Source organism: Pan troglodytes, chromosome 18 (assembly GCF_028858775.2).
Source record: "Pan troglodytes isolate AG18354 chromosome 18, NHGRI_mPanTro3-v2.0_pri, whole genome shotgun sequence".
Classification (NCBI taxonomy): domain Eukaryota; kingdom Metazoa; phylum Chordata; class Mammalia; order Primates; family Hominidae; genus Pan; species Pan troglodytes.
Genome location: NC_072416.2, coordinates 53526902 through 53543988, shown reverse-complemented (window position 1 = coordinate 53543988; position 17087 = coordinate 53526902). Strand labels below are relative to the sequence as shown.

At 36.2% G+C, this 17087-nt stretch overlaps 1 protein-coding gene across 4 annotated transcripts in view; it reads right to left on the bottom strand.

Moving 5' to 3' along the window:
* Positions 1 to 4857: 4857 nt before the first annotated feature.
* Positions 4858 to 17087, bottom strand: part of LPCAT2 (lysophosphatidylcholine acyltransferase 2) — a 75653-nt gene continuing 63423 nt past the window's right edge. For all 4 annotated transcript variants that reach the window (XM_009430812.4, XM_054668411.2, XM_054668412.2 and 1 more), the window contains 3 exons: positions 14753 to 14851; positions 10231 to 10366; positions 4858 to 6561 (listed from right to left, as the gene is read on the bottom strand). In XM_009430812.4, coding sequence (XP_009429087.1) covers positions 6377 to 6561; positions 10231 to 10366; positions 14753 to 14851 — 420 coding nt within the window. In that variant the 3' untranslated portion in view covers positions 4858 to 6376. The remainder of the gene's footprint in view (positions 6562 to 10230; positions 10367 to 14752; positions 14852 to 17087) is intronic.

Sequence of the window (17087 nt, the reverse complement as noted above, 5' to 3'; positions counted from 1 at the left end):
CCATAGCCAAAAAATACTAAGTCCCTTTGTTACTGAGATTGACAAATGTCTTCAGGACGACTGTAACTTTCAGGCTTTTACACAGTTCTGGTTTTCATCTGCTTTCCACTTTTGGCCATTGAGGAGTTCCCTCAGTATTTTGCATGCTCATCTATGCATTTCAAAATATGTTTGTGATATTGTGTTCAGTATTCTAGGGGTTTCGTGGCCAGCAGGTTCTCAGGTTATCTAGTTCCCATGTTTCTGGAAGTTAAAGCCTGGTTATTTTAAGGGTTCAGGTTACTTTGGCCTAATCAAATATCCCCTCATTTAGAGCCGGGCAGCCTTGGGTTTGAAATCTAGCCTCAGTATTCACCAGTTACGTAACTCTGAGCAAGTGATGAAACTTCTCTGAGCCTTAACTTACATGTGAGTTTTAGAGATCGTAAGTCTGGGTTTTCAAGTTTGTTGTAAGGATTGTCTCTAATCTTACACAATACAAGGCAGAATAAGCAAAAAAGTTAATGTTATCATTATTCTTTCATTCATCAAAGATCGAGTGTTTGCTATGTGCCAGACATACCTTCTATGTGCTAGGAATAACAGACAATAAATGTATAAACAAGTAAATAGTTTCATGTAAGTTCAAGTGCAATAACAAACAGGTAGTGGGATTGAGAATGTGTGTAGAAACATAATGGGCATTTCTAATTAGTGACTGGAGTTCCTACTGGATGATGTGACATTTGATTTAAAATCTGAATCAAGATGAAAACGTTCTGAAATTAGATTGTGATGGTTGTACAACTCTGTGAATATAGTAAAAACATTAAAACGTATACCTTAAATGGGTAAATTGTATGTATATGAATTACATCTCAAGTAATTCATGAAGCTGTTTGTTTAAAAGTCTAAATGAAGAAGAGAAAGCCAGATAAAAATCTTGGGGAAAAACACTGTACCTAAGAGAACAGCAGCACAAAACTCTGAGGCTAGAATAGGGCATTAGCCAGTTTGAAGAAAAGATTTGCTGGTAGTTTAGTGAGGGAGAAGATTGGAGACAGTTGAGATTTAGACTGTGGGTAGGAGCCAGACTCAACACCCTATTTAAGGGTGACAGGGCTTTGTAGGCCATGTTGAATATTTTGAATTTTTTCCAAAATGCAATGGGGGCCTTTGAAAAAAAATTAAACAGGAAAAGTGATGTCTGGTTTATGCTTTGAAACAATCACTGTGCTTTCCATAAGGCAGGAGAATTAACAGGATAGAAAAAGCACAAACAGGTAGAAAAGCAAAGGAGATAATTCCACAGTAACTAGAATGAAGTCCTAGGTATCACACTTTTGACTTAGTCCTCCGTTCCCTCAAACTCTACTTTATTGATTATATTCTTATTTTGAGAACAGAGGTGTGACTGAAAGGGCCAACGCAGCAGAAGGACCAATAAGAAGTAGAGAATTCATGCTCCACCACTACCCACAAAGGAAAAAATTATTGTAGTATCCTGAAGTTCAAATTGTCTGATTTCCAGTACCTGGACTACTCACAGAAGGTTTTGACATTTTTGGCTGACTGAAAATAGGCCATTCTAAACCGCTTCTGTCTTCCATTTAAAAACTAAGTCAACATTTTATATATATCATTCATCGGTAAGAAAATATATGGCAGAAGTTAAATCTATAAATTCTATAAATCAGGCAGCTGCGTTGTTTTATATAAATGATTAAAAGTATGGCCTTTACAATCAGACAAAATTTGGTTTAAGCTTTGTCATTTAATGAGCGACTTAGAAATAGTTTTAAATTTTGTTAAATAAAATAAGGGACAAACATAACTATTCTTCATTGAGGTTCAAATGAGTTGAACTGTAAATGAGATGCCTATACATCAGTTTGCACGATGACTAATACATGGTAGGCACTCCAAATAGGTAGCCATTATAATTATTATTGCTTATTGTAATAATTGTTGTCTGTTACTTTTACAAAGGAAAAAATATTTTGAAAAGATGAAATCTACTCACCTTTAAAAGACATGAACCTGTTAACTTCATGTAAAATTACCTTCACGTTAAGTTATGGTTAAAATTACCATACTCCATGTAATCTATAATAATAATACCAAATTTTTCCTGTAATAAAAGTAGTTTAAACCCAATTTTAATAATTATAAAATCTTCAGCAGATTTCTCAGTAAGTTTTAGCAAACTATTTCTAATTATGAACTACTATGGAATATTGAGTTGGATTTTTTAATAGATCCCAAATGAAAATCAAATTCATATTGAGAGCTGAATCCAGTTGGGCTTCTGCGTCGGGTGGGGACTTGGAGAACTTTTCTATCTAGCTAGAGGATTGTGAATGCACCAATCAGCATTCTGTAAAAATAGACCAATCAGCACTCTGTAAAATGGACCAATCAGGAGGGCATGAGTGGGGCCAAATAAGGGAATAAAAGCTGGCCACCTGGGCAAGTGGTGGCAACCCGCTGGGGTCCCTTTCCACACTGTGGAGCCTGTGTTGTTTTGCTCTTCACAATAAATCTTGCTGCTGCTCACTCTTTGGGTCCGCACCAACTTTAAGAGCTGTAACACTCACTGCGAGGTCGTGGCTTCATTCTTGAAGTCAGTGAGACCACGAACCCACTGGAGGAACAACCAACTCTGGACGCGCCACCTTTAAGAGCTATAACACTCACAGTGAGATCCGTCGCTTCATTCTTGAAGTCAGCAAGACCAAGAACCCACCAGAAGAAATAAATTCTGGACAAAATATGTTTAATATTAGAAGAATGATTACACATAGCTTGTTACAGATTTCCAAAAAACAGTAGGTACAGTTTTTAAAATTTACGTTCACAGAGAATTTTAATGACATTGGAAAATGTGATGCTGTAAGTGAAAAAGTAGGATATAAAACAGCATATACACATTGTTACTTTGAAAATGTAAGAAACTTTGAAAAAAGATGGAGTAAAATATGTATAAAATTGATAATAGTTGATTTAGGGTGGTAGAAGTAAACATAATTTTTTCTGTTTATATTTTTCTCTATCTTTTAAATTTTGCTAATGTGCATAGATTCTTTTAAAATAATAAGAAAATAATAAAGTTAATACGTTATAAAAAATAGGGACCTGGCTGTTGAAGTGCAATGGAGACAATTTGTTAGAACATGTGGCTTGTTACACAGACGCTTGAGAAGTTTGTTGAGAGAGAACGATTACCTAGAAACAAGAGTTACAGTAAATGGGGTAAAAAGGGCAAAAGTTCTTCAGATTACTATCCTATTTACCAAAGTTTGTGATATGTATTTTGAATATATGTGAAGAGCTTCACTTCTATCAAGCCATAGCACTTGTCACTCTGATATAACAATTTAACATAAAATTGAGTTCATTCATTCAAATGAGCCAAAAAGGAAAAAAATGTAAGTATGTCTACTTTCCCGGGAATGGTCTTGTACCAGTATCTTTCTATTCATGTTAGCATTTTCTATGTAAGAAACAAATACCCAAAGACTTTTGTAGTAGAGAGTCTATCTGTTCCAATATAGTCAATACCCTTCTATTTGAGCATCAATTAGTGGCCTTCAATTAACCACCTTGCATTCGGTAATAGTCTGAAGGGGAGAGTTCTTGATTCTGGGGATCAGAGAGCTTTACTGCTGTGCCTCATGCAGAGAGCAGACCAGATGTCTTCTAAAAGCAAGGCAGTCTCCTTTAAATATGCATTAGAGCTAGCATTACTATCACGCTTAGCCTTCCAGGGCTCTAAAAGCAGTGGCAAAGGAGGACTAAACATACATAATGCAAGCAACTTGGTCTATAAGCAGTCAGTATGTCATTATCCTTCAACAGAACTCTTTCAATTGAATTTTTGTGGTTTAGAGGTTTTAGGATATAATATTTCTCACTTCAAAGAGTTTTTTTATATTACTATATGAAGCCATGGTGCATTTAACTGACTTAATAAAATGTAATTCTTACCTTAAATCTTAAGAGGAGAAAAGCCTCTGTGAAAGAAATCTTTGTTAGCAAGGCATATAAGCAGAGTCGTGGTCTGCAATAATATTGATGATCACGACTTGTGTGTTACTATATAAAATTCAACCAGTCAAAATTCAACATCTTTAAGAATATTGCTACTTTGGGCAAAATTTGAGTTTTTCATTAGAGTAAAATCATTTCTGACATTTCATAAAGTTTAATGCAAACAAAAATGATTAATCATATTCATAAATATGTAAACATATGATATTAAAAGGGTATATTACATTTGAGACAAAATGGCAGAATCAGAATTTTTTAATTGCTAAGAATTTTATGTAGCAAGTTTGTTTATTCAGTAACATAATCACAAAATAGAAATATCACATTCACAGAAGTGGAAATAAAGAGCATAAAATATTTTTAAAACAGGAAAGCAATGGGGTCACTTTCAAGAGCCTCAAAGAAAACCTTTAATTTACAATGCTATGCTTTCATGATTAATAGGATTAATGTGTGGTTTTTCTTTGATAAAAGTAGTCATGATTTTTTAGTATTACATACATTCATTGCATATGACAGACACTCTGATAAAAATGTACTGTTCTAATTACTTAATTGTTTTGGCTCATTTAACACCTTGTTTAAATAGCTTTAAGACATATAAGAGGCAAATAATTATATATACTTAAGGATAAAATTTTCAGATATTTAATTATCCAAACACACATTTACCCATTAAATTAGAACACTAACTGCTTAATATGTAAAACTAGTTTGAAATCATGACTCTTGATTAAATACATACTTCAACATCTCTCATGAGACTTCCCAACTTCAAAAATGACTTTTAAAAATTAGCTTGGGGGTGAATCACCAATACATTCAGAAACACGGCCAAAACAAGGAGTTTTATTTCAAAGACTGAATTCAGAAAAATGAACCAACTATTTTTGTACATTATATTAATAAATTGGTTCTTTGTTGAAAACCTCAAACATGAATGATATTAGCAATATGCATGTATGAGACCCATTAAAAATGACAATTCAAAAAAATTACTGCTTAACCTAAAGGAAAAATGTTACTGTTGGATTCCTGCCTGGGGCTTAAATTGTGGTGTTGCATTAATAAAGTACGTTTGTTGATTCCCTAGCTTTGGGTGATACCTTGAAACCTTTTGTGTTTTCTGGGAGATAGTTCACACAAGTTCTAAAATTTGAGAGTCCACTTAACAAAATAAAATTCCCACTTACATGATAATATATTAATTCTAATATTATATAAATAGAACAAATCTGATTCATTTATAGGGCAAGTGCTACATTCTGAACTATCTAACTCAAATTAAATTCAACTCTGTGGCAAACAATTCATTTTCTTATTAGGCAATCAATGTTACCTTCAATAAGGCAATTCCCATTTACCCTTTGGCCATAGCAGTTGTCTTAAAACCAAGTTCTAAACCTGTAGTTCATGTAAAAGGATATGATTTCCTTAGCAAGTAGTTAAGAAAATCTACAATAGGCCAGGAACGGTGGCTCACGCCTGTAATCCCAGCACTTTGGGAGGCTGAGGTGGGTGGATCACCTGAGGTCAGGAGTTCGAAACCAGCCTGGCCAACATGGGAAAACCACATGGCTACTAAAAATACAAAAATTAGTCAGGTGTGGTGGTGGGCACCTGTAATCCCAACTACTCGGGAGTCTGAGGTATGAGAATCACTTGAACCCAGGAGGCAGAAGTTGCAGTGAGCTGAGATTGCACCACTGCACTCCAGCCTGGGTGACAGAGCAAGACTCCATCTCAAAAAACAAAACAAAACAAAAAACTACAATAGAGATGTATGTCAAAGAGAATATAAGTTCTTAAGAAGCTGCGTCTAATTAGTGAAGCTCTCCCTTCCCATATTCAGTGATCCAAGAAACTGAAATTTAAATGGAAAAATGAATCTGTAAAGTTATAGATGTAAAATTCTCAGATTCTTCATTGTTATTTCCCAAGTGGAAAAGGATTAGAAATAATAGAATATTATTGATTTTTAGAGGAAAGTAGATTAAAAAGTGTTTACATTTTAAAAACTTTATACAGTGTTGCTCAATGCTCACCAATAGACCATTGCATTCATTTGTATATGCAAATTAAACTGGAAAATCCATAAAAACATATGTATCACCAGTAAATGAATCAGTAAAGTACAATATAACACAAAAGAAAAAGAAATATTGCTTGATTTTTTCCAATAAAAGCAAGGTTAATAAAAACATTTTTAGTAAGAAAATCTATCATTTTTATTTTAAAAATCTTTCAATTTTAAACATCATTACCAACACATTAAAAGTATTATCAATAAGTGCCTTTACAATTTCAAGCAAAAGCTACTGTGTTTTCCTTATTGGAAATACTGCTTTCAGTCATCTTTTTTGTCTGAGGTACTCTCTTCATGCTTTTCAGGGCTGACTTTATTACTGGCGGTGGAGGGGGTTGTCTGGACTTCTTCTGGTAATGAAAACACATGGCACGTCTGGAGGTCTAGGTATGTTGTAAATATCTTAGCATATTCTGGATGCTTTAAGGCAAAACTTTTAAATTCCTCTAGAAGAGAAAGAAAAAAAATCCAATAAGTTGGGGTGAATCTTCCTTTTGGCATGATGCAGATTAATAAATGACTCTAATAATGCAATTATTACAAAATTCTACTACCCAACACACAAACATTGCTGATGAAAATATAAGTTGTACAACCACTTTGGGAGATAGTTTTTCCATTATCTAGTCAAGTAGAAGATATACATACTCTTTGACCCATTAATTCTACTCTGAGGTATATATCCTAGAGAAATTTGTGCATATTGTGCTCTGAGAGACATGTATGAGAATGTTCACAGCAACATTATTTATAATAGATAAAAAATAAAAACAACTTGGATGTCCATCAACAGTAGAAATGCATAAATAAATTGTGTCATACTCATGGAACATAAGGCCATATGGCAATGAAAATGAATAAACAGCTATGTAGAAACAATGTGGATGAGTCTTAAAGCCATAATGTTTAATGAAAAAAGCAAGATATAAAGTAACACATAATTGTATGAGTCTATTTATATAAAGTCCAAAAACTTAGACAAAACTAAAATTTAATATTTAAAGGTACATACTTTAGGGGTGAACTGTTAAAGTAAAATAAAGCAAGGCAAAAATTCCTTTTTAAGTCAGGATAACAACCCCCTTCTTTAAGAGAGAGGTAGGGGTGTGGTTGGGAAAGGGCACACAGGGGTTTCTGGAGTTGTGGAAAAGCTCTATTTCTTGACTTGAATGGTAGTTACACGGGTGTTCACTTTATAAAACTTCATTGTGCTTTATATGTTTTATTTAGTTTTCTGTATTTTTGTTCTTTCTAGCAATTTAAAAAATGTTTAAAAAATTATATTACCCACCACTTTCTATAATTGGTTTTTAAAACCATTTGAGCCCTTAACTCTGGTACAGAAAAATACAGTCTTAAAAAGTTGAGCCTTGATTTATAATCAATAATGGATAGGAAAGTGTACAATATATAATAATCATACCACAAGACCTCCAAGTAGAGGAGTTCTTTTTATCTCAAGTGTTTTAGAAGCTGAGATAGGGCTACAGAAGGCTTACTTAGTTAACTATCAGGACTTGAAACTCAATTCTCCAGTAACCTGGAGTTTCTGAAATATTATTCTGTCTTCTATTTTGAAATCCTTCTATTCTCTTCTTTTGGGTGGATAAAACTTTATTGAGCTTATTACAGCAAAGATAGCATGGTCTTTGGATTAGCTTCCATTTGGCTCTATAATAAAATAATGTTAACTAAATGTCCTATTTCTATACATTTACTTTTAAAAAATCCTCTGATAAGCAAGGGTCTGCTTCATGACACATTAGGCTACCTAACTCTTGAATATAAAAATAGGTCTTAGTCTGCAGTGACCTCTGATCATGCCACTGCACTCCAGCCTGGGCAACAGAGTGAGACCGTATCTCAAAAAAACAAATAAACAAACAGGTCTTAGTGATGAGGAAGTCACCAGATTGAACTGAAATCATTATTTGCAATTTCAATGTTGTTTTGCATTAATAAACCACTTTTTATTTCTAAATCAGGCAAACTACTAACTGTTTTTTTTAACTTCCAAAATAAAGGTTCTTGTTTCTAGGGATACATTATAGAAAAAAATAAAAATAAATGAAGTTTAATCTACATGAGTCTGTTTCAATGACAGAGACACATAGAAGACTTAAGTGACTTTGAAGATAAGTGAGCATGACAGTTGATTTACTGAAACCAAGAACTTTAATTTCAAGACTTGTGCTATGGCCAAAAGATCAAGATCCTCTGCTGGGATGTCAGTGGCATTAAAGAGTAACTCATTGCTGGAAGTCCTGTGATTGACTCTATGTGGAATTTGAGCATTAATTTAGATAATGGAAAACTGAAAATAAAGTAATTTAAGGCAGCAGTCCCCAGCCATTTTGGCACCAGGGACTGGTTTCATGGAAGACAATTTTTCCATGGATGGTAAAGGGGATTGGGGAGATGGTTTCAGGATGAAACTGTTCAACCTCAGATCATCAGGCATTGGATTCTCATAAGGAGCGTGCAACCTAGATCCCTCACATGTGCAGTTCACAATAGGGTTCATGCGCTCCTATGAGAATCTAATGCCTCCACTGATCAGATAGGAGGCGGAGTTCAGGCTCTAATGCTCACTCACCTGCCACTCACCTCCTGCTGTGTAACTCCGTTCCTAATGGCCACAGATCGGCACCAGTCCATGGCCTAAGGGTTGGGAACCCCTGATTTAAAGGATCACATTTAAACAATCTAAATGGTCAAATTCATGACATTTATCAATATCTACTTTTTAAACAAAATTATACTTAAATACTTCAAACATTCTTGAAAAAAATAGCAGATTTGCCTAATATCGGGAAAGGGGAGATATTCTGTATTCTGCAAAGAAAAAGGTTGAACTCCAAAAAACAAAGCAGATTTCCCTGAAAAATTACTTAGATCAACAGGTTATTACGGCTATCTACAAATCATTTTTAGTATTAGCTTCCATTGAAGTAGTTATTCCAAATAGTTTTTCAAAATTTAGTAGTTTGGAGTAATAGTCTTCCTTATGAAAATAGCCAGAGAAGAATTAGTACACTTGAATTTATGACTCATAAGTTTCATCTCAGTATTTATACTTCCCATTTTATCCTGTTTTTTCAAATGAACTCAATAGATTAAGTGCCCTAGGCATTTAATTACCTAAATGACAGTAATTAAAAACAGAGAGTAAGAGAAGTATGTGATCTACTTTTCCCATCCCATGAAAGTTAACAAGCTGAAACTCTTGAACACCATAAGGAAAGAGTAATTAAAGAGGAGTCTCCATCCAGCCTCAGGGGAAAGACTGGGGAAGATAAGCCAGCTTGACATCCATGACCACATCAAACCCAAGACAGGGAAACAATTATCTTGGTCTCTCCACTGAGGTGTGTTTCTCAACAAGTGCACTGTGAATATAGAGAAGCTTCAGTCCAGTGCAACTTGTTTTGATGGGTGGACTTGAGCCATCAAGAGAAAAGACAGTTACTGATGGATAGACCTGCTACTTTGCCACAAGGTCTTTCTCCATGATAGACCCTAACTCACAGGAGTTGCTAACAAGATGGCATGAGACAAGGAATGTGAAAAGTTACATAGGTCACTAATAGTAAACATCAATAAATCGTTTAGCTACTATTATTGTTGGTGCCTCAGTCCATGTTCCTTTACTATAGTTGCAACCTACTTGGTTTACTTGTTCAGTTTTGCCTGGCCACACTGACAGCAGAGATCACTAAAGTGTAGAGTCAATAGTGCAGGCTCCAAAGCCAAACTGTTTTGGTTTTTGAATTGTGGCTCTGATGTTCTTTAGCTAAATTATCTTAGGTAAGTTACTTAAAGTCTTTGTATCTTAGTAAAATAAGAATAATTAAGAATACCGATTAGATAGGCTTGCTATAAAGATTAAATGGGTTAATATATATAAAATGTTTAGAAGAATGCCTAGCATATAAGTCCTCAATAATTAGCTATGACTATTATGCCATTACTACTATTATTACTGTGGTCATCATTATTACTATTATGTCTATTATTAATGTAATTAGTTAAGAGAAACAGTACTCTTGAGCATCAGTCCATAGTCTGGATGTCCTCCTTGTAAACTAAGTCAGGAGGCCAGACTGCCTACTCACCATAGGAAATTGAGTCCCCTTGGGCTATTTCCTTGAAGAGACCAGAAACATCAAGGTCAGGCACTCCAAGGGAAGCCTGTAGAATGGTGGAGAACTCTTCCTCCGTTATGTAGCCATCCTCATCAACATCAAACAGCTGAAGAAAATAAAATGTAAGAATTAGCTCCCTCAGGATCATAGTGGTAGGGAATAATCTTGGAAAATAAAAGTCTTTAATAATTCAAACATCTACTGTGGCATGGGCTAGAAATATGTATATTAAGAAAGTATCATCTCTACTACCCTCACAACACCTGTAGCTTGGTGTTTGAGAGAGACAGGATTAAAATAGGAGCTATACCAATGGTCCATAGTACAAAGGGACAGGGGATCTCCATGGGGAACATAATGAATCCTACCCAGAGAGGTCCAAGAAGGCTTCATAGGAGTTGACACTTGAGTTGGGTCTTAGAACATGAAGAGAAGTTCCCAGAATATACAAAGAATGGCAAGTGATTGCCTGGGGCTCCAGTCAGGAGATAGAGACAAACAGGAATTAGATCATGGTGGGTATATAATTCCTCACCAAATCCTGTAGGATTATAATGGGAGTGGAGGTGGTGTGATCCTATGAGAACTGAGAAAACTTTGAGGCAGAGTATGGAGGATGAATTGGGAGCAAGAGGTTGATAAAACCAGAGGCAGGAAAACCAGTTAAGAGTCTGGGTTTGAGAAGCAGGAAGGATAGGAAGGGATAGAATTCATGAAAAGCAAAGACAAGACTTGCATATCAATAAGGGGTCTGTAGTGATGGAAAGGTCAGAAGTAAAAATGGTATCTTCTAGTTTAGGCAACTGGGTGAAAGCTGATTACATTAGCCAAAGTGGGAAAACAGAACAAGTGCCAAATGAGATCAAGAATTAGACCTAGATAGGTTAAATTTGAATCAGGGGTGCCAGGAGTAAAGAAGAGATTCAGAATATCATTTTAGGAAACTGATGAGTCTTGAGATACGAATTTGGGTAAGAATGGAAACTATGGTTATGTTTGAGCTTATCTGTAGAGAATGCACAAAGTAAAGCAAAGTCCTGGGAACAGCAACAGCTGAGGTATGAGTAGTGAAGAGGAACTGACAGAAAAGGCTTAGAAGCAGCAGCCAGATAGGAGAACCAAGAAATCAGAGCATGTATCTTAGAAGCTAAGGGGGTGTGTTCAGGAAAGAGGAAGAGATGCTAACAGTGGTAAGGGCCAACAGAGCAAAATGCCATAGGAAGGCCTAGCAAGAAGCAAAACCGTTTGTTGGATTTGATTATTAGAGGATCCTGATGATTTTAGTAAACAATTTCAGGGGACCAGAAGCCAGATGGTAATGGGAATCAAGAGATGAATAGAAGTGAAAAGCAGAGGCAAGAAATATGGACTCTTCATTTTAAGGAATTATGAAACAAAGGGAAAGAGATAATCGGGGTAGTATCCAAGCACAAAAGAGGTTATTTTAGGAAGGGAGAGACTGAATATGGTTTAGGAGGAGGGGAAAAGGCAGCAGAGTGGGGTAGACTGAAAGTCATGCAGCAAAATAAGGATAACTGATGGATAATTAATATTCCATACTCAAAATCCTCTCCTGGGTCTTAAGAATTTTTAATGATATGAGTACTTACTTTTTATAAGCACTGATCAAAAGTGTTCAAATCACTTTACATGTACTAACTCACTCAACCCTCACAATAGTCTTATGGTAGGTGCCACTGTCAGTCCTATCTTACAGAGGGGAAGGCTGAGGCACAAGGAAGTTAAGTAACTTTTCCCAAGGTCACACCACTTGCAAGTAGTACAGGGGGCATCCAAATCCAGGCAGATAATATCTAGAGTTCCTGATGTTGAGATTTCTACTTCTGACCAAATACAAGATCAAAAACAGAGAAAAACAGGTATTAGATAAGGGGTGATAACCATGAAAAAAATAATAAGCAAATACTGAATCATGTTTTAATGGTCCCTAAAGGGTAGGAGGATAAAAAAGTATAATTTGAAGTTGAGATTTGTTGCCCCAGCAGACAAAGCTCTGGCTTCAAGTCCATTTCTTACCACTCAGTGCCTAGTTAGGGGATACAATAGTTGGAAAGTGAAAAGTGAATCGACATCTGTTTTCACAAACTGTAGACCTCAGGCTCTTCATGCGCCTTGGACTTCAACAGTAATTGCCAGGACTCAGTCATAGCTCCCTCCTCACAAGCTCTAAGCTTTCTTCAGAGGCCTTCCATTTCTAAACAGTTTGTGCCAACTCATCTAAACAGTCTAAATTCTTGCCAGGTTTGGTGCTTTGGTGTCTCTCACTTCTGTATAAGTTCCTTTTACATGGTCCATACTAAAGACTTCTACTTCCTCTATATGTGTCCTTTGCCATAACTCCCCTCTCTAAACTCTTCAATTTCCCTCACTTACTCGTCACTCCCCACTACAAAGTTCCTAGATCTAAGGTAAACCCCATGCATGATCTAGACTCTGGTAGAAAGTTTAACACCTCAGTTTCCTTTGAAATGGGGACTGATATCTCCCCATTGCACAGAATAATGTGGAATCTTAATGAAAACATTCTGTCTTTCCCATCACGCACATGACCCAAGACCAGCTGGACCCTCCCTGAAATGTGCATTATGAACAGAGTCGGAGTTTGCTCATTTTAACTGCAGTGGCCAGGGAGGTTGTAAGGCTGTTCCTGCAGCCAGGACCTCTGAAGCTTCCTGGCTGTGAGTTTTCCCTTGAGTCTACTCCCTAGCCTTACAAATAATTCCACTTTGGCGTCAGTCAGCCAGTCTATCTTATTGCTTGCAAATGAAGAATCTTGACTAATATTCTAACTCTAAGTGTCACTGTGAAGGTGAAATGAGATAAAAGATGGGAAATTAACTGTGAAGTGCTATCCAAATAAAAGTATGTAAAAGAATCCTATATGTAAAAGGATACTACTAAATAAAAAGTATGCAAAAATACTTCCAAAACATAAAACACATTTAAAAAGGAGGGTTAAAAAATAACCAGTGTAAAGCATAATTCTTGTCTTACTGAAAAAGAAAAAAGCTAATTATAGTTTTAAGCCCTCCTTTCTTCCCTTCCCCTTCCCCAAACCAAGGTCTAGGCTAGACAAAAATCTCACAGCTTCTTTCAAATCGTAATTACTGTGATTAAGGGCCAAATTTTATATCAGGTCTTTCATTGGTAAACCAAAAATGACCATTTGCTCAACTAAACTGATAATTACACGTACAACCCCCAAACAGAAACAGAAATATCTAGATCAGAATAAGTTAGCTATGTGTGTAATTTTAGGTTTTATGATGAATAAGTCTGTAAAAGCTGAAGGGTTTAAACTTTGGAAAAAGTCTGGCCCTTGCCTTATGACCATCTGCTAAGCATCAACCATTTAGGTTCTTTATAAGCCTAGCAGTTAACTCAGTTTAAACCAATCTGAAATAAAAAGTAAACTCAGGGGCTCTTCTGTCAATGATAGTGCACATGAAAATTCCTAAGGCTTATCCCAATTGGCCTCTAAGACATAAGAAAGAACTCTTGGAAGAAGAAAGTCTTTCTAGATAATAGAGGGGGAAAAGCCTTCTTGGAATTGCAGGGAGACATTCTTCTCCAAGAAAGTCAGGAAGAGATGAGTAGAAAACAGAAACAGAGAAGGTCTGCAGCTCTCCTGCTGGACAAAAGCAAGGAAACTACGTGGCTGTACAACAAGAGCCAATATACATAGCTTAGCAAGACAAGGAGAGAAATGAAGTTTCTCTTTTACTTGAGAGATGACCTTAGAACTAAAAGGGAGTATCATATTTAAACATACTGATTAGATGAAGCCCCTTTACTCTCAGAACAGAACACACATTTTGGGAATGTATTCTTCCCTCTTGTTTCGCACTTGTAAGTAAATGGTCTTCACAATTCAAACTTTCATCAAGCTCTGTGGGAACCAGGGACATGAATTTTATTCATCTGCTCCCAATTTAGATCCCTGTATTGCTGTGAAAATATATGTGATACTACAGGAAGACATGAGGGGTAGGAACTTGGGACATTTATGATGGTGTTCACCTGACGCCACAATGCCAAAACAAATTTTATTAGAAAAAGTACCACTGAAAATATCACTGACATACAGAATGAGAAAATAACGATAGATCAGAACTTTCCAGAGACTGAATTAGGATGACTAGTGACAGGTGGTGTTTATTTATAAACTTCCCTTTGGGGCTTCAAAATGGGGAAGCTGAAAAGAAATAATTTTTTAAGTTAGCTTGTGAAATCTCCTGCTCTTCAATCTTGATGCTGTTAATTAGGCTACTTCTAGAGACTTTTTGCTTAAATAAATGCTTGTGTTTTCTTTATTCTTAGTAGCAACTGACTTAATCACATTATTGTCCTGTACATGTCACAGCAGATCTATAAAATCACGTAATAGATTCACTGATTTTCAAATAATACACTTAGAGTCAACACTTGTTTACAAGGCAGACCAAGATGCTTTCAATGGGGCTGACAGTACCTTAAATGCCACCTGGATGATCTCCTCTGTGTTGGAAGGGTTGCACAAGACAGCCAGGCCAATCACATACTCTCGGAAGTCAATGCTGCCATCATGGTTCTGTGAAAGGATGGGATAAATCAATTAGGAGGGCCACTAGTGGAATTACTATTAATCCTACTACAAGGTAAAATTCAGGTATGTCTTATAGCTCAACCTCATCATTCACTATTTGGAGAAAAGTCTCACTAAGAAGGAACAGCAAGCAAGTAGCCCAACTATTCCCAAGAAGGAAGAAAAACATATTTTCTGTTCAGCAATAAATATAAACTTTTTATGACTGGGGCCATTTATCATGGCTCTATGGCACCCAGTGTGGGTTCTTGAGCTCAGCTTTGCCATGATGGGAGCCCCTCTGGGAGGCAGGACCTATGAGTTTCATCCTTTGTGGAAGTGAAGTGTTCATTCCACCATTACTGGTGGTCCTGCCATAAAGACCAACACCAAAGGGTCATTAAGGGTCCTAAGGGGTTACTAAGCAATCTTCCACATGTGGAAAATGAAAGAAAAGAAAAAGGGCAATAATCACAGCTACATTTTTTCTTTCTTCCAGGCTTAATCTATAGTAAACCAGGAGCAACTGAAGCAAACTTGGGCAACTTTAATAGCCCTGGGGGACATCACCCCAGAAGATCTTACACTTCTAAGCCGATGAAAATAAAGCATAACTAGTATAATATACCTTAGGAGGCATTTCCTGATGGCAATATAAAGGAAGAAATTGATCATTGTAATTCAGGCTGACTAAATACAGAGTTTTCCCTGTACATTAACTGTTTACCTAGACAGGAGCACTAAGAAGATGAAAATGGAGAGAAGAAAGCTTAGGAGAAAAGGAAGAAAGAGAGAGAGAGATAAAGTAGAAAGTAGGGAGGACTGAAGGAAGAGAGGCCAGACAGAGAACTAAAAAAGAAAGAGGGAGTAGAGGAGAAGGGACAAATGAGATGGAAGTGTTAGAAAAAGATAAAGAGGTGGAGGGAGGGGAGGAGGAGGGAGAAAGAAAGAGAAACTGTAAGTAAGTACTTGATTATAATACCAGGTGTTAGAATTATTTTGGCAGCAAAATTTTCAAGTGATAAATTCCCAGATAAACTATGAACTAGTAACAACAAAGCTAGGGCAGTACTTAATTTGATAGACTAATAATAATATTTGACACAACAAGAGTATGATAATCATCTGTGATGAAGTATCTACGCTTCAATCAAAAGTTTCTTAAAAGCAAGGGCTGTTTCCTTTGTGTAACAATGTATTCTCATTCCGACGCACAGAGAGAGGGGCTAAGAAAAAAAAAAACAAAAAACAAAAAAACACAACTTTTTCTCATCTACCGTTACCTACTACTCTAGGTTCATAGAACTTTCACTTTAAAACACTAAGGCAAGAATTATTTGCTGGAGTTTCATGGATGAATTTGGGGAAGGAAGGGCTGTGAAGCCCCTGAAATGGTATGCAATTTTTATGACATCTTTCTAGAGAAAAATGTAGCTTTTATTAGCTTCTCAAAGCAACCAAAACTTAAAAAGTTAAGAATCATTTTCACCATATCACTTTATCTTACTGCAGGGCGGAAACTAAAAGGAGTAATAATTTAATCTCGTTTTCTCACCAGAGAAGGTAGAAACAGAGGTTTCAAGATTTCCCTAAAGGAACAAGGTTTATTCCTGAAACAAACATTCAGGTCATCTGACTTTCTTTTGTCTGATTACCAGTCTGTCAGAGAGCTGTTTTTGTTTTGTTTTGTTTTTTGTTTTTCCTTTTCTTTAATCAGCTTTATTTGTGTTGATTACATTTACATTCAACCAAATGCATCCATTTTAAATGTACAGTTTGATGTGTTTTTTGGTCTTTGGTTTTTTTAAAGATATGCTCTTACTCTCTTGCCCAGGCCGGAGTGCAGTGGCTATCCATAGGCATGACCATAAGCGCACTACAGGCTTGAACTCCTTGTCTCAAGAGTTCCTTCCACTTCATCCTCCAAAGGAGCTGTAACTACAGGCATGTGCCACCACACCCAGATTAGTTTGATGTGTTTTGACAAATGTATACACCATGGTAACCAGCGCCAAAGTCAATATCTACATTTCATCACTCCAGACGTTTCAGAGAAGGCAGAGTATTAAAGGAAATCATTTCCTTCTTTGCCACCACCATTTAATTTTCTTATGCACTCTGGAGGGCTGTTTTTACTGAACCTTAGAGGTTGAGGAGCTTCTTGAACCATGGCTTTATTGCTCAACATAGATACATTTCTTCTGCAATTAGCTTTTTCCACTAAGCAACATAGAAGTCTTAA